This window comes from Orussus abietinus, unplaced genomic scaffold, assembly GCF_000612105.2.
Source record: "Orussus abietinus isolate OABI.00-Male unplaced genomic scaffold, Oabi_2.0 scaffold104, whole genome shotgun sequence".
Lineage (NCBI taxonomy): Eukaryota > Metazoa > Arthropoda > Insecta > Hymenoptera > Orussidae > Orussus > Orussus abietinus.
Genome location: NW_019394277.1, coordinates 104,255 through 122,768, shown reverse-complemented (window position 1 = coordinate 122,768; position 18,514 = coordinate 104,255). Strand labels below are relative to the sequence as shown.

At 46.9% G+C, this 18,514-nt stretch overlaps 1 protein-coding gene across 1 annotated transcript; it reads left to right on the top strand.

Moving 5' to 3' along the window:
* Positions 1 to 230: 230 nt before the first annotated feature.
* Positions 231 to 14,019, top strand: LOC105701172. The gene is made up of 8 exons (XM_012427650.2): positions 231 to 785; positions 1,736 to 2,234; positions 2,364 to 2,466; positions 2,552 to 3,264; positions 3,696 to 3,875; positions 4,147 to 4,340; positions 4,834 to 5,657; positions 6,803 to 14,019. The coding sequence occupies exons 1-8, from the start codon at positions 736 to 738 to the stop codon at positions 6,865 to 6,867; spliced, it is 2,628 nt and encodes an 875-aa protein (XP_012283073.1). The 5' UTR covers positions 231 to 735; the 3' UTR covers positions 6,868 to 14,019.
* Positions 14,020 to 18,514: the final 4,495 nt, after the last annotated feature.

Sequence of the window (18,514 nt, the reverse complement as noted above, 5' to 3'; positions counted from 1 at the left end):
GGACCAATCAAAAATCACGTCCTCCATGTTGATAATCCAGCATCGACCTCTTCGAGGACCACGATGAGACGCAGCATCTAATGGTCCGCGACTCGGAGCTTCTAGCCAATGAGACGACATACCCTCTCGCTCGCCGAATTTCTCAACCAATGGCGGGCGTCGACCCCAGCTCGTCGACCAATCAGCGCTCGCGACGGCGAGCCGGCTCTCGGTGCAATTAGGAACGCACCCGTTACCGCCCGCTAGGAGGCACTCGATGGGTTTTTTAACGCGAGCATGTGAACTGACCCCTCGAGGGAACTTGGTTTCTCGACTCGGTGCCGAAGTTTGGAAAAGTTCTTCCCGTAAGAAGGAAGGATCACGACGCCGCGATACGAGCCGATTGCGTTCCGTTTCCGGGTCGAAGGAGCGCCTGGGCCGGTCGTCCGCGTTCTCGTCCATCCTGGATTGCGCCGGATCGGTTCGGTTGAGACTCTACCTGGCTGCGCCCGTTGGCTCCCGCGAACGCGGATGCTCCGCAGTGTGCCGTTCCGTGCATCTTATGTGCTGCCCACGGATGTCCCTGGTCTCTAGTGGATTCTGATTCCGGTTGTCTCTCCCCGCGGGTGCGAACGCTTCTCGATCGATCGGACCATTCCCCGCGGCGATTGTCAGACCGAACGGCCGATCTCGAGCCGCCAGAGCTGTCCTCGTCGGCGCTTTTTTCACCTCAAGTGGTATCAATGTTGTCTGGCAATGGTGTGTAGTAAGGAGAACGTGGTATCATGGTTTGGGAATCTGTCCAGGTAATTGCACACCCCGCGACGATTTGTCCCCCCTCAGCGAACGCTCCACCTGTCACTGGCACCTTCCCTCTTGCTCAATTTTATTTTAAACGATCTGCGATGTTCTTAACGTTAGCAGCCTCCATATTATTTTCATTTTTTAACCGCTGCTCGAAAAGGCTGCCTTGACTTCTGCTCCGTTGACTTCTCGCAAGCTTGCCCCATCGACGAAACTTTGAAGAGCCGGAGAGAATTCCGAGTCCTCATTGGTTGGGTTATTGCTGAATTTCTCCTTCAGCAGCAGTTTTTAAAGTTTTGAGTTACTTCTCTTCCATCGTCGAGTTGACTAATGTTTGTCTCAACGTTCTGTCTTACCCATTTTAGAACATTATTAACATCTCGGATTTTCTTCCTTTGGATGTAACAGAGCGTTATCGTTTGTGGACATAAAGGCTTTTAAAACCTCGATGTGTGTGATTTTTATGAGTTTTATAATATGAATTCTATGGTCAACTTTATATTCTTGATAACAAAGAAACGGTCTAAAAGAAAATAGGAAATGCCTATGTAATTTCATTGTGCCTTTGTGACAACTAGGGTATAGCGTTAAGGTAGCTAAGATTCATTGATTTTGTTTATTTTTGCTTATAGTTTACGCTTCGTTCGTTTGTACGAAAAGATAAGTTCGATAATTGGAGATATTTTTCTTTATTTTCTGTAATTGTACCAATTTTTATATGTTCTTGCTTATTTAAGGTTTTAGCAAAGTCTTTTTGAGATGTTAAATAATTTATGGGTATGAAAATGTTTGCGAACGGAGACACGAATGTAGTGAGATATTTAAAGTAACATTTTGTTTTGCTTTCAAAAGAATTGGTGCAAAAGTGACACAAAAACATTTATCTAAAATTTATCCATGCTATTATATAAATGTGTCTCGTTGGATAATTAACATGATTGTCTTTGTGCAGTTATAAACGTATCGATGTGATGTGCACGCTGCTAAACATGTGCTTGCCGTTTGAAGTACGGTACCTCGGCACTTGTGTCGAGGACCTTGGGAAGCGCGAGTACAATGATTTGCGCGACACGGAGCACCGAGCAAACAGTGCTACGGATCTTACGGAACTGACAACCCTTGGCGTGACCGACAAACGTACCAGAAGGAAACTTGCCCTGTACATGGCTCTACTTCACTCGTGCAACTATTCGTGCGCAGTGATTTTATATAAAAACCTCTCGAACGTCGACTTCCAAGAGATCGTCAACCTGCTAAATGGGACCACTTTCACGCAAGATGATCAGCCATTGGAGGAGTTGCTTCTCCTGTACACGATGGCGCTCAATCATCCGGCTTTCACTTACGAGCAGAAAAGCGTATTCGGTAACATTTACGTCAAGCTGCAAGACGAAGAGGCAAGGCTAACCCTTCAGAAGCCTGCTGTAAATTCGACGTTTAAATCAGCACAAGTAATACCCATTTCTGAGTACTACAAAAGATAAATTAACGACAATTAAAGTCACTTTAAGCATATGGACATAATTCAATCGATAACATACATAAACATGAACTGTAGTAATATAATTTATGCATTTTAGATGCCAGGCTGCCCACCGTGTGTCACCCCAACCGATCGAGGTCTCGACGCAGAGGTTCCAGTGAACTGTATGATGCCACCGCCACCGATGCAGACGTTCCATGGTAAAGACATCTTGTTCTTTGTGAGCCATATACACCGAACAATCTTTCAGTGTACATTATTTGACTCCGGGGTGATCATTCCCAGGCGACATGCAAATGCGAGGCACCGCTATGATTCCTGGTGTCCCTCCAGGTCTGACGATGCCACCACATGGTTTGTGTCTACCGTCTCCTGAGCAAATGTCAATGGGGACCGGGGCGACGGCGCAGTACCTCCACCTTGGGTTCCCCTCGATGAATCATATGCCACCGTGGACAGGTCAGATTATGATGGGCAACCAGCTGATGTACCACACCGGCGACATGCTGGCTTATCCACCTTCCCCCTTAGTCAGCCGCCAGTCCTCGCCCTCCCAGTCGCGTTCCCCGAGTCGAAGCAACTCTCCGATGGGTCGCAGAACCAATCCGATGCCTCGGACTTCCTCGCAAGCGACCCAGCCCACTTCGAACTCTCTGACGACGTCGGCCAGCACCTCCGGCAGTCAGACGAGCATCTCCAGCTCGAACACCACCTCCTTGCCTCCCCTTCCGTCAATGGGCGCGAACAGAAGTCTTCCTAACCAACCGCCTCTTCTCTCGACAAGATCCGTGCCCCTGTCAGTCACCACTTCCGGATCCCTATCTCGCCACAACAGCACCGACAACGCTTCCATAGCGTCGATTCCCCCTGTCTCCTCGAAACAACCGCCGCCACCTCCACGGTTACGACCTTCCACCTCGGGCGACTCGCTCAGGGAGACGCTCGGCAAGGAGATGCCGAATTTCAAGGGGAACTTGCAGAACTATTCCCTCGACGAGGTAAGCTCGAGGGGAACCTTAAGTTTCCTTATATTTCTGGATCTATTTAAACGTCGATTACAAAGATAGAGGGTACGGCTTTTCGTAGTAGGGCATTGAAAGAAAATAATTTTTTTATGTATATAAGTATATGTAGAGATATGTGATTGTCATTCGAAAAATATATACAGTTTTAGGTCAGGATTGGTTTATCGCACGTGAATGCAGATATTTAGGAAATACCGGTGAACGGTTTCTTTTAAGTATTTTCTTATGACATTTCCAGTTAAGTAGTCGAGAAGTTAGCTGGAATTTAGAGATCCGAAGGTGCGGACATTTTTATCGGAGCGATTAGTTGCACTTAGTTTTACTTTCACTTTTTCTTTTTGATGCAAGGTAACTATGAGTGCTAACGAACTGTTTGAATGTCCTTCGCAATGCCACGGGTACAGATTAGAAGAATGAGCGACGAGGAACTGAGGGACTTGGGCCTGACGCCTAACGCAGTTGGACAACTCCGAAGCATAGTGAAGGGTCAGACGAGCAACGGTCTGAACCAGATTTCATCTGAGAAAAAGCCGGAAAATACCAACAACGTCATGCATTCGATCGCCGATCAGACCGAGAACGAGGTAGGCCATGTCCTTACGTAAATTGCTAAGTGCAACCAAAGTTGAGGGGAACACAAATCCATGGTCTTTGACTTTAACGGTTGTTGCATGTTTTCCGGAATACTTTGCCTCGTGCCCATCGTTCGGTGCTGGTCATCGATATCGTACATTTCCACCGTATCGTGCGTGATTTTTAGACGATTACGAGTTTCCTGCGATTCCGAATAACGACGGCGTTTCAAGATCCGGTGAATCCGAGGTTATTCGAGCATCGGGTTCCTTGTTGTTTCAGGAACACCTGCCAGCGCACCACCATCATAACCACGCGAACAACGCGAACATTCGACGCTATCCGACGATCCCGCCGTTGGAACACGCACAGATGCAGATGTATCCTGCTCCGCAGCCGGTGTACGCCGCGCAAAATCCACCTTGCTACGCGTGCCTCACGGTACCGGTGGCCGGGATGCAAAATCGTTACCCAAGGTCAGTGAACGCGGTTACGCGACTTCCGTTAGCGACGAATTGCGCAAAAGCCCGCACGACTCGTGCCCGCCTAGCCGAAAATATATAAATGCGAGGAACGCTGAAGGTCGCTCGACGTTACGAAAGAGTTCGGACGATGTACGGATGAGATCCTGCGAGAACAATGTGAAAGATTAAATACGAATATTCGAGCATCGATCCGCATTTAATCGGCGGGCAAAGCTGTGCAGGTAGAGTCCAGGTCGCTTTTCGAGTTATCTCGTCAGGTAGCGTAACCGAATTTATGAGCAAACATTAAGGAGGGAGGTGTATAGTATTAATATAACCAGTCGGGAGATCAGGAGTCAGGTACCGGAACGCGTCCGGCCGCTCTATCGATATGTAGGAGTCAATCGCGAGGAACGGCTCGAAGTGACGCACGTTGGTTTGGAGCGGACATATTAACCGTGGTCGAATTGCTAACGGGTACGTCAAAGCATCTGTCGGTTCGCAGATGCAACGCACAGCACGTCTACTGCCTGACGCAACTGCAGGCCCTGAGATTGGACCCGGAGAGCAGCCGGCACTGTTCGCAGAGCAGCAGCTCCGAGAGTACTGGCAGTCGGTCGCCGCCGGAGACACCCCCGGCGGCCCCGTGGGCTGGGGGCGGGAACGGCGGCAACGCCGGGAACGGTGGCAACACGGGAAACGGCGGCGGCGGCAACGGCGCCGAGGGCAACCCTGCTCCGCCGAGCGTCAGTGAACACGTGGCCGCGGGTGGGGTCGGCCACGGGGCGGCGCAGCCGACCGCTCAGCAGGCCGCCCCGGCCGAGAGGCCACGCGCTAGCCGGAAGGCCCAGCAGCACATGGTGCGCCACAAGAACAATCAGATGGTCAACGGCGGCGGCAACGCCGCCGGAGGGGGACCACCCCCGAGCCTGCCGCACTGCGTCTCCTTCCCGGTCCCGCCGACGCACTCACCGGTGGCCTATCTGCCCCATGGCCACTTTCCCGCCCTGAGACCGAGCACCGGGATCTACTCCAACTTCTCCCACGCGGCCTACGCGAGGCCCGCCTACCCGGGCACCGCGTACCAGCCGAACGGCGAGTCGATCTACCAGTACCCCGGCCACCCGGGACCCGGCGGGACACCCCCGCCCCCGCCGACGGCCGCGGCCGTCCCGACGCAGGCTTATCTGCCCCCTAACCCGGTCGTCACCTACTCCCCGGCCGCTCCGGCCGTCCCTACCGGCAAGGTCTCGTGCTACAACTGCGGCAGCGGCATCCACCACGCCGCTGAGTGCAAGGACCAGACCATGGAAGACCTCACTAAGAGAGGTACGGCGTCCCTGGCGGTGATACGCACTTTAGTCTTCCGCGGGGAGAGGGGCACGCGGTCTATTTTGAGGCGCTCAAGGCTGGTTTCGATACGCGGGACTTGGATAGAACACCGGGAATGGCTCTTCAGCGATTAGGGATCGGGTCGGCCTTGTATCCAGGGTAAGGCCAGGGTCACACCATGCGTTTTTACAGGATCGACCTAGTTGTTTCAATTGACTGGAATGGTGACAACTGGATTCGAGCGGAACGTGGCACGCTATGCGTTTTCGCAGCATATACCGCGTCCTACCATGAGGAACCGGATGTTTGGATGACGACTCGAGGACAACTAGGTTTCGGCGATTCAGAAAATATGCATGGTGTGATGCTGGTTTAACGCGGTGGAGTTTGGGGCCTTTTAATGTTGCGCATTAGTTCGCACAATCGCATAGATATTTTGCATTCATAAATACGTTTGATAATGCTACGTGGATGGGTCCTTAAAATTGGCTGAACGTGTTCTTGGTTAACCGGGGGACAACCCGGTTATTTCGGACATTTTTATCTGAAACGTTTTTTAAACGGTACAGGGCATCGAAAGTTAAAACTGCTCGGGAGATGCTGCTTTAATAAGATAACTAGAGATACGATATATTGGATGTTTAATAAGAACGTAATTGGTTAATATTGTGGGTGTGCTTGAGGAAACTTCGAAATGTAATCAGTAGCGGGATATCGTTAGCCCATTGGAGCAACACGGTTAACGATATCGGTAGCTATCAAATATGGGGTATAAAATTCTAGTATATCAGTGTGTTTTATCTGGCATCTGTCGCTTTGCGAACTCGGTTTTGAGGTCCACTAGATCAAGTGCACGTACAGTTATCTCAAATGATATGAAAATTGTCCATGTAAAGGTTTTGTACAAGATATCTCATCCTGAAACAATTTTTAAACGCTTTTCGAGGCTCGTATAGGAAGTTTCACGAGAACGAAATTTGACAGAAATATCCGGATCTTTTGTTTGTCTCTCGATTAGTTATCACGAGATCTGAGTATTCGAAGCTTGGTCCGGTTTTGTAATGCAAGTTCAGCATCTTCTAAGATGTTTTTGGAGTTATGGGAGTAATTGATGGAACCCTGTGAATTGCTTTTAATTCCAGCCCAGTACCGACTGGATTACACGATAATGAAGCAGCCTGGGGATTGCCCAAGTTCAGACAAGTGATCCCCTGCCATGGACTACCCTACCATCCACCATCATCGACAAAACTACCACCGTAACTACTACTACTACTACTACCACCACTACTACCACCACTACTACCGTTGCTACAATCGTTACCGTCATTATCACTACCACCGTCGTAACCAATACTACTACAGTCCCAACATCAACACCACTGTCCAGCTTAAGAACCAATCAAAAGACGACTACCGTTCCTTGTGTAAGTTTTCGGTGATTTTTGTAGACATCCCCTATATTCAGGACGGCGATGATTTTTTTAAGGAAGACGTTTCCCGGCTCGCGGTACCAGGTATACTTTTTACAAGTTCTTATTTATGATAGCGATTATTCTTATGATTAATATAATTATAAAAGGATAAAATATAGCGTCGTGTACAAAGCATTACGGAATACGAATAATTCTTATCTATGTTTTAGGGTACGTTGTAAGATGTTTTTTGTTCTTTTTTTTGTTTTTGAAAGTGAGATAGTAAGCGAGAATGAGAGCGAAAGGAAGAGAGAAAATCACGTTAGGTATCAGCTGCGCGTCTCTTCCAGACGGTACCTATCTGCTACTTACCCTTCTTTCTTACCGTCTAGCATTAACGAATATCGAAACGGTTGAGAGGAGAAAGTGAGAGGGGGAGCGAGAGAGAAAGAGAGAAAAAAGCATTGCGCTTCTATTAGGAAACACAAAAAAATACCACGTTTGACTACACTTACTACGGAACTTCTACTTCTACCACTGTTTACTGTCTACTACCACTACTGTTACTACTATCGCTACTGCGCCGCGGTTACCATGTTTTTATGTGTATATGTACATATACATATATATATTATATATTTTTCAATTTTTGCGTGTGCGAAAACCATAAGTGTTCGATCGTTAGCTGCCGTTGCGCTCCTACGTGTAAGTGTGCGCGCGTGTCCGAGACGAGTGCGTGGGTGCGTCTGCGAGTGCGTGTCAGAGGACTAAAAAAAAAACCCGTTCACCGTTCGTTTAACATCTCGTCGATAATTAAAATCAAGGTATACCGACGATCCTCATCCTATTTATGATTAGCCAGGCGATCACACGTGCAAACTTAAGCGATTTTATACAACTTTTATTGAACGTCCAGCCTACGTTGTCGTTTCCCTCTGTTTTTTTTTTTATTATTATTTCTCAGAGTGGCTTCACGAGCATTAGACGGCTCTTGGGCAATGACAGGACACTCGCGTGGACGAGCGGTGACGTTTGTAGGTGCGAGCCGAGTGGCGCGTTGCGGTGTCGAGAGCTGCCAACATTTAAATGCTGTATTTGCATTTAAATCGAACACTTCGATTCGGGGCTCACTCTGCTCGAGGTCCGACCACGTGTTCCGATCGGACTTAGCCGTCCGCGATAAGGCTGTAATCGATCGCTCAAACGGCTCTTTGTATGCGATCAGGGATCCGAAGAGACACCTGATTTCTGCGTGCGTTAGGAAGGATCTTAAGTTTCGCTCGGTGGTGATACGTTGACACGCCACGAATATGCGATCTGTCGACTCTAGGCCTGATCTTTGTACGTTCAACGAGGCCGAGATTGGTTCCGAACCTGAGGAGATACTCGTAGAATTACCCCTTGAAATTTTCCATTGACATTGAAGGCGTGCGGGAATTAATGTTAATCATAGCTACGAGTCTGCTTTAGAAGTAGATTACGTTATCATTACAGTAAGCGCGATCCGACGCAATGGAGACGGTGGTCGGATACAATGTCCACTAGATGATACCAGGTTTTACTTCGGAGGTTGTGATCCTCGCTTCCTTGGTCGAGACCTTTTGTTCCTCCGGTTGATGAAGACCAAGCTGGGAGATCGATTTTCGTGTAGTTTCTCGCGATTGCCAGAGGTTTCGGAGCCAAATTTAGACCTCGGATAATACCTAGCCGGTATTACTCTATGATATAATTTTATGAACTCGCGTATGTCCTAATTTCGTCCTATGTCCATTTAGTATCTAAGATAAGGCAGCTGCCTACTGCGGAGGAATTCGGTTTCCCTCGGAGATGTTACCCCCCTTTGCGTAATTTGTAACTCGGTACTAAATCAACTTAACATCGGTTGCTTAAACTCGTGGTTAGAATTGCTTGCGATCTCACATCTTTGTACCGAGACGTATGTGTAGCCGGGTCACCGGGTAAGGTACCATACGACGAAGCATTAACCGATCGACTGACGATGGCCAAGATTCGGAGAGTACACTCGGTGAATTGTCAATGTCACGTGCATTTGCAACGAAACTCTCGCGTCTAGGGACGAATACGCGTTGCATCCTCGCATCGGCACGATCCACCCTTGAGAGCTAGTCAGAGCCCATGGGCTCAATGAAGGTTCCGAAAAAATCGTGCTTTTCCAGAAGGCACGACTGCCATTCTTTGAAAGAAACTAGGAAGTCGCATTTTGGATCGGTGGATACGAAGGAGGCCGATTTACTGATTTTTCACGTCGGACAGCTAACCTTGTCGCACGCCTGCGATTTGACTGCTGGTAATCTCGTGGAGAACCAATTGCCGAGCCTCCTTTCCTTGGTTAGAAGCAAAGTGAGGGCAAGAGGAGGAAATTTGGAAACGCAGAAAATGCGGGAAAAGCGGAGCCGATGACTTGTCATTGATTCGGCCATTTTCTTGCTATTTTGCGGGGCAAGTCGGAAGGGAGTCGGGTCGCAGGTGGGCTTTCGACGTCGCTACCGGGTATTCTCGTTTGTACGTACTCAAAGTGTATATTTTTCAACAACGACCGACCATGGGAAGGTGACACTTCCGCAAACTAAACGCGTGGACCTCACGTAGCCAGTCATCGCCGTCGTAGATTAAAGATTAATACCGTACCGTTCTCTATGATTTACTTAAACTTAAGCCTCTACCTTAAGCTCCGCTCTTGGACGAAGTATCTTTTGGACGAATCAGTGATGGAATTGTCAATAACTTAGACTTTTAAACGGGATGGCGATATCGAGCCCCTCTCGATTCGACCCAGGATGTTATATTACGGATATAGTCTTACTGCGATAAGTCGAGCGGGAAATGCTTCTCGAAATGAAATCTCGCGCATTTCCTCCGAAGCCGATCGTCCCTCCGCGCGAGCTTCCGAAGTTACCCTGAAATTATTTAATAATATCTCTCCCTCGTCGAAGAGGGTCCCCGGTTGGGTGGAAAAATCACCTTGGATGTCGGAAACTTCGAAATCTCAGGCATGGGGAATAGATACTATATCGTCCCTTCCGAAAGTCCAATTTAATCGAATCGACTGAACGTGGTTGCCAAGGCTCCTTGGGTCTCCTGCCGAGCAGCGAACAATTTGTGAAGAAAATTCAGACAGATAGATGCGACTCGATCGGAGGAAGCCGAATCTTGTCCGGATTGAGTAGGATTAATCGAGTCAACCACACGTCGGGAGTTTGCTTAAATTGGAAGACGGAAACGGTGAAACGTGGTTTTCGTATACAGACTGCTCGGTGACCCAGGTGGAATTCCCAATTTCCTGACGGGTTGGTACTCTTAGACTCGTCTCTTCGAGTACGAATCTCAAGGTTGGGGATTCCGTCAATGGGTTGTAGGGTGATTTAACAGCTGGCAGCGCGTAATGTGTACACGTAATGCAGTTCCCATGGGACTGAAATATTTCTTCGGAGCGGCGACAGCTGTCAAACGCCGCAGTATGTACAAGCTACAAATGCGCGCGACGCACATTCGAGCCTCGTGGAGAAAAGACTCGGAATCTAAGGACGACCCGTACGATAACCAGGGCAAAGGGACGAGACGATTTGCTAGAATCTCATTTCACGGTTTCTGTACTCCTTTTCCGATAGACGACTCGATTCTCTAATCGAGTTCAGAGCAATAATGTAACCGATCCACGTTATCGTACGCCTCGTACGAGGAGACGAAAGCAGCAGGCATTACTAGGAGATACCACCGAGTATTGGTCATTATCATTCTCATTAAGCGGTTAATTGAGTCTCATGATTTTTCATTTATAGTCTTCAATGTGGGAACTTAAATCACGTACTCGTTCCTACAATTTAGTTAGAAAAATTCGATCCTAAGTTAAGATCAGTTAAGATTCCTCGGGTGTCAATCAGCTGTTGTAAGGCTGAATGATCAGGTTTGATCACTCGTTAACTCGAGCCTCGCTTAAAAAGATCATGTATTGCGTTTAAAACGAGATAACCGTACTTGATGATGCACCAATCCGCGACATTTCAGGGATGCGTACCTTCTGGCAATGCCTGTCATTTAATCTCAGCGAGTGTCGCGCTGATTCATATGCAAAACCTTGCGAATCGAGACTCCTTACTCTAAGGTTAGCTCTAAGCGTTAAGCGTCCTCTTGTCCCGGTTACGTGTAACTCCTCGGAGACGGCTTATGATCTCGCCTAGATGTGGTGAAAGAAGGTCCGGGACTCGTTTTCGAGGGCTGTGCTGAAAACGGACGAGCACTTTCCTCGTCGAGGCACTTCCTCGTCGGCGCAACGCGAATAGAACGTAGGACAAGGCGCGCAATCGTAAGCTTAAGGCTCCTACACCCTATGTGTGGTTTGTGATTCGCAATTAGTGGTGCACCTTACACACAGATAGTGTGCATGGAACGATGCGTATGAATTTTGTGCGTCCACGTCGGTGCACAATCGGTGTGGTGGTTCGCCATCGTGAGGTACCTTTTCATTAGCGTCAACTTGACACTGAAACCCGGTGTTACGTAGTCATATGATCTCGTTGGCGCTCATGCGTCAGAAGCTCCGTGAAAAGAGGTTGCAGTGCCTATACCGACCTGACTCTTGACGTTGAAACGAAATTCTAAATTTCGGGCGGTGAAAACAGGGGCTGTAAAGTCTGACCAAAAATAGTACTAGAAGTTACTACGTTCTGGCGTTCGGTTGTTACTAATAAATTGGCACCTTTGGCGGAAAACTTGATGCACTCAATCGGATCTTTGTTGCCCCTAAGCAGCGCGTTAATGCTAGTTCATCGCATCGAATCGTGACTCCAGAACCACTCATATAGTAACGTCAGGTCATGACGACGAATTTATACGAATTGGCGCACCACGAATCGCGTACCATGAAAGAATAAATCGTGAGTCAAGAACACCACGCGTAAGGTGTAACGTCAATTCGACGAATTTTTATGAATTGGCGCACTGCGAATCGCGAATCACGAACCACGTGGACCGCGAGCGCGTCCTGATTAGGACGAGAGAACATTCTTCCTCGAGGTGTTAAGAAGTACAGACATACACAGAGACACACACACACATACACATAGATGTATCTCTCACTGTCGAACGTAGATAGCCGATACGAAGTAATTTTAATCGCGACGCGGCTCCATCGCATCTCTAATTAATCCTTGTCGAAAGGCCGTCGTGCAGTTAGCCGTTTTCGCCGGCGTTAAGAGTAACGAGGAGTGGAGTACGAGTGTTACGAGTAGATGAGTGATAGAGAGAAAGAGAGATATTCCGCAGGGGGGAAAAGAGGGAGGAGACGCATTCGTCGCAATCGAGAGACTTCGCACAACGCGGCGGCCCGTCCGATGAAAAAAAAGAAAAGAAAAAAAAAAACAGAAAATGATAACGAAGGTTTCGCTGTAGAGTCCTCTTAATCAAAACAGTATTACGCCCAAGAGGAAATCAAAAGTCTATTATACCATATCACTCGTTAAGAAGGGCTCCGGTTTCGATTATAACGGAGAGGAGGAAACAGGGAAATCGCGGCGCGGAGTCCGTCGACGAGGCGACGTCGCATGGAGAATTGTCCGATTTTGACGTCGTTTTTTTCGACCTTGGGGATAAATGGCACGACGTAAAAATTATGCCGAATTCGGAGGTCAATGGAGAACGCCTTTGTAAGGACGCGATCGAACTATGGACTCGATTAATCACCCGTGGAAAATATTGCGACATCCCTGTCGCGGTCTGACCGCGCCTTAGAGACTCTTGTACCGTTCGGAGTAATTGCGAATTTCCGCTGTAAAAACACCGCTTACGGGAAAAATTGTTCCGACCGAAATTGTTCCCCACGTTGCGCGGGAGAGTTTTTGTCCGAGACTGTTTTCTCCATCGTGCGCCGCTCAGGAGATAATCCGGGATCGCAGCTTCGACATTTTCACTTATCAAGGCGGTACGCCTCGTCGACGGACCTTGAGCGTAATGTACGCTGTAATGTTAATCACGCTCTAATGCAGGAACAACGACGCAAGGGTACGGGCAAATGAGGGAGGAAAGACAGGAATAATAGGAGATAAGCGAGCAAATTTAGGGAGAAAAAAAAAACGAAAATAAAAAGCCGGGCTTTCAACGCGTTTCTCGATATATATATATGTATATGCATATGTACGGGGGTGTGTGGTTAGGCAGCGATTTGCGGTGGGTTTTGGGGATGAAATGGGATTAATGTGCCGCAAAGCGGGAAGGGGGTGATCAAATCAATTTTGCGTCGGCATAGCGACTTACGTGCGTAATACATTCTTCTTTCCTTCTTTTTTTTTCTGATTTTATTTTTCCTTCCTGAAAGTGTGTAGTATGCGTATGGCGTCTCGCAGGGCCGGCTGCGCTGATTCCCGTAGAAATTGTAATCGTCGACGCATTCGTGCTGCCGATTTGCCGAAATTTGCCGCTGGTACTTACGGGCGTACAGTCGTCGGGACGATTTCGAAGCTTCGAGTTGGGTCGAGCTCGAAATTCTTTTTCGAAACGGCGCAACCGGTCGTTATGGCCGCTCGTTCCCCGGGGGTGCGAGGCGCAGACTTACTTTTTAAGGATTCAAACCCGAAGACACGAGTCCGTTAACGATAGCTGCGAGTTACGATTTCGAAGCCTCGCGTGAAACGAACGAAGGAACTGAAGGAATTCCGTGCGGGGAATTCGAGGGAAAATTTAAAAGTTAGAGGATGTCCACTGTTGTAAGTGCGAGGACCGAGACTTTGTCTGTTCGCGTTCGAGATAAACGCAATTATCTGCTCGACTGTGCTCAATAGCGAAAAATACTTGGGATGAAAGTTGCTTCTGATGTTGATACACGTAACTTTTGTAGGAGTCGAATTTTCGTATCGGGCACCGTCGAGGCGGAAAGTTGACGTTTTGTCGGGTAACGCGGTTCCGGTGTTTTTTAAGTATAATTTCTGTGAGACGGGCGCAAAATCCGAGCGCGGAATATGTTTCTCGGATTTCCGCGTACCGCACGTACGAACATGTATGTCGTTTTTTCTACATGTGATGTTCATTATTTTCCGTACCATCTGAGAGAGTCGTGGTCGGTTCGATGCGGTATATCTCAGTGACGCGCATTTTTGCGTTCAATGAATACGAATCCGTGGCGAGCGGAAATCGCCGCGAGGGAGATTAACTCTTGGGAATGTAGATTGCAACTAAGTTGTCGATAAATTCCTAGTCAGTCTACTCGATTTTCAGAATTTTTATACGTAGCGAGGATATTTCGAGACAAATCAATTGGTCGCCCGCCGAAGAGACGTGGCCGTCCGTCGCGCGTACGAGTTTCTATTTGCATATATACACATCACTGTTTTGTCACGCGTTTTCACGACTTGTTTTACAGTTGGTAACTTATTTTACTGCTGAACACCGAGTATTCATTGAATAAGGATGCGCTCGTGTCCTGATGTTTCCGCGGAGTGGAATTGCGTCCCTTGACTTTGTCTCGGGATTTAGTTCTCCGTTAACAAACGTTGTCATAAGGAGCGTAAGGCCTGATCAACGATCTTGACAATCGCCGCCGCAAATTTAGAAGAAAAAAAAAGATACGGGAACGTTACGATATCCGGCGAATCGAGCCGTTAATAGAGCTTCCTGCTCGGATTGTTTGATGCGCTTTTTTGTCATCAACGAAGTTTCGTCAATTTGGAGGGCCTATCTTAATCGGCCCGGATTAAATTTGATAACTGCGGTCGCAATAAAACGTTCCGTCGGGGAACCGTCGACACGCGATACTGCCAAAGTGCCGGTTATATATTAATTATCGAGCGACACATTTTTTTAAGACAAGCAATGAAAAAGACAAATGGCGCGTCCGCTCTGTAAGGAGGCATCGTAGGGACAAATTGAATCGATCCTTTCTCAGGCGTCGTAATCGTTTGTATGCGTATTTGACGGAACTGCTTTCGACGTGGCACTCCGGAAAGCTTGTAAGAGATATTTCGACAAAGACCGTCATGACGAAAGCTCCTTTAAAGCTCCGTGTCCATTGACAAATGAAATTTGCTAAAGTTGCTGTCAGACATTCATTGCCGATAGTGTACCCGTTTTGTGGTCCAGATTTGCGTAATTCGTGGGATAGGGGAAAGAAGAAAAAAAGAAAAATCGTTGGGGGCAGAAGAAATGTTCATCTTCGTGATTTTTATGACACATTTTCTAATCGTTCTGGATTTTCCACTCTTAATTTCCCTGACAGCGTTTTGTGAGCGCCTAAATTACTTCTGTCAAACCATTTTGTAGTCCATATTTGTCTCGTTTTATTACGACTCGTTTGTCTTATTTTTCCTCACATGGTTGCAAATTGCGCCAGCAAGTCGTGTTGCAAGTACTTGGTGGAGAGACTTGCTGCGATAAATTTTCGAAAGATTTATTGTTAACGCAATGTCAAGTTGCTCTAGCAAGAAGGGTCGCAAGGTACTTGCTAATGGACATATGTCACAAAGCGGTAGACAATAATGCATACTTTTCTAGCGAGTCGACTTACAAGTACTTGCTGGAGAGTACTCCCTGGAAATTTGTTGGTCATGTAAATGGAGTGGCTAACTGCTCCGGCAAGAAATGTCGCAAGTTATTTGCCAATGGACACGAACGTTCGATAATCGTCGTTCGAATTAATTTCTTATGGTAGGTATTTAAAAACGCTTCGTTGAATGACGTCCTGTACTGCCACGGAGTGATACGCGGCTGACAGTAATCGTAATTATAATCAATCTAGGAGAGATGAGGCGCGTTCAGCACGTTTCACGGGGCGCTCCGAAAATTGGTCTCCGATCGCTCTGTGATCGCTAGTAATGAGGGCGATGCCATCGACGATCGATTTTGTTGACGAGACATCCGATCGGCAGGACTTTGACGCCGATCGATCGAACAGAAATCGCTCATCGATTTCGGGAAACACCCTAAAGGTGGCCAGAGACGTAACCACGAATCGCAGCGATTTCTAATCCGTGCATCGAAGTCTCTGTAGCGCGTCCACTTATCAATTAAATCCACATGGATCGGATTGCACGGATTTATCGCCAGGATTTATCGCTACGATTTATCGCTACGTGTGTGGCCGCCTTGACGACTGGAAAATGTGTGCGTGTTACGTGAGCGCGTGCGTTTTCGTTCTTCTTTTTCTGTCCATGGACTGCGAGAGTGCGAGAGAAATATTTAAGCCATTTAATAATGAAAAATTACAAAAAAAAAAATGAGAGAAAGAGAGTGTGTGCGAAGAGAGAATGAGGAATGAATCGTCAGAAACGCTGTCCAGGATTTGCTTATAACGAGTCTGAAGAGGCGAGAAATGAATATTTACGTAATATTTCCAGCGACCTCATAGAGTGAGAGAGAAGAGGGATAAAGAATAAAGGGAGTGCGGGCGTGCGTGGGGGTGTGGGTTGTGTGTGAGAAGGGGAGAGAGGAAGGAAGAGAAAATGGAAATGCACGGAATCTAAAAGGGGAAGATCCGCGTGCACGTGAATGGATGTAAATGTCGAGCGAAAGAGAGAAAGAGCGAATGGGGGCGAATGAGAGCGATTGAGAGGGGGAAGAAGTGGCGGGGAAAGGGCACTTCTAGGGGGTTAGCTGATGGACGGGGTAAAATCGTGTATAGATCTGTCACTCTCGGTCGTGTACATATGAAATTCTAAGAAGAGTTTACATACAAACATGTGATGTGTATATACACACTATATATAAATATATNATGAAAATATTGAGATATATTTGTAAATTCTGTTATCTGAATGCATTATAAATATTTTAACCTCCTGTAATAAGATATTTAATAAAAAACGTTACCAACCAGCCAGACTTTGGCGAGACCTTTGATTTTACACGCCCGTTTTTATCTTACTTTTCTTGTTTAATTTCGACTTTCGGGACTTAGGGAAGTAACGCAGGAATGGCGTCTACGAGCGACTTAATCTTATCTTCGGAGTCGCTCATTTGTACAGTTTGTCAAAACTGAGAATTGTTTTTGTTGGATGCAAACATGGGTCGAAAGGCTTCTTTTATTGTATACTGAAATCGACAGTTTGGTGGCATTTTGGAAGAACATAAACCGATCGCTCCGGTCTTTGTTATCAATTTCATTTAATTCGTTACAAAACATCCGCCATGTATAATAATATTGGATCGTTCCTAAAATTCACGGGCTGCATTTTTTTCGTAGGGAATTTTCTTTGTAGATTTTTGTGTGTTTAAATAAAATTTTCGAGAGGGTGGCAAAATTTGATTGACTTTACAGGGAAATATGTTGATAACGATACGTGGTTTGCCTCATTGCAAAAGGATACATTTTTTAACTTTTACAAATCTGTTCGCGATCTTATGAAATAACCCAATGCATATTAAATAGTTGGCTTTCCAGAATGTGTTTGATAATACACGACTTCCGTCCTCTTAATCTGGAATGACCACATTTTGCCGTATCCGGTCAAACGCGTATCGTAACGCGTGCTGCTTCTTTCACGCGAATTCCCCTCGATTTTCCACAAAAGTGTGAAAGAAGTGTCTCCGTCAAAGTCATCCTCGAATACGTTATAATTACGTCGGAAGATACATACGTCGATGAAGATAACCACCACCGTCGAGAGTTGATTACCTACATCGTGACAAAAAGCATCGGACGTGAAAAAGTCGTCAACGTTTCGACGGGCCACACGCTCTCCATCCTAAACGTAGAAATATCCTATCGAGCCTTGGTGAATTTCTTTGTTTATCGATGGACATTTTTTCCCGGGTAAATTACAGCAGAGATTAATACAAAAAAGGAAGTGAATTTGCGCAGTGTTCGTCCAGTGTTCGGTAATTTGGAAAGTGGAACCGCGATTTCAAGGGTCATTTTCTGGGGGCTCGTTAGCCCTAGCCCAAGTTTTTTTCATCTCCAAGGTTTCAACAATACTTCGGAGAAAGAGACACTTTCATCCCTTAGCAAAGGACAGCCCAGCAGATAAAGCTTTGCCCTTCCCGCGGTAATAATTGCGATAACAGCAGAAATGTTTGCGAAAGTAGTAAATGAATTACCAGCGACGGCCAAATAATATTGCTCTTCCCTCTCGACCAGACGAGCGATACACAATTTGTCGTTCCCAACAAAGAATATCGCGATATAATTTTCATTGCTCCAGTTTTTTGTCTATCCTGCAGGAACATTTCTCAGAACAAAAAGAATGACTAGCTTCTCAAATGTTCATCGCGTTGTCCGAATCGTCTCCTGATTCCAAGACGCTTGTATAAAAAAAGACCCAACAATACCGAAAGACAAAATCTCGGTGAAACCAAGTCCAAGAAAAGTAAATAACGCCTGAAATCCGTTAATCCCATTCAATCGACCCTCCCTTTCGTTCCGCCGTTAACGGCACCTAGATTTCCGTTTGTTCCAAGAACCTCCTTTTATAATAGTAACGTTTCCGTTCGGAGCAA

What these genes read in the sequence shown, in the direction of transcription:
- LOC105701172 (XM_012427650.2), top strand. Translation starts at nt 736, where the DNA reads ATGGTGTGTAGTAAGGAGAACGTGGTATCATGGTTTGGGAATCTGTCC. An exon ending in CGACGTTTAAATCAGCACAA is followed by an intron (nt 2,235 to 2,363) that starts GTAATACCCATT and finishes TATGCATTTTAG; the next exon opens with ATGCCAGGCTGCCCACCGTG. An exon ending in AGAACTATTCCCTCGACGAG is followed by an intron (nt 3,265 to 3,695) that starts GTAAGCTCGAGG and finishes CCACGGGTACAG; the next exon opens with ATTAGAAGAATGAGCGACGA.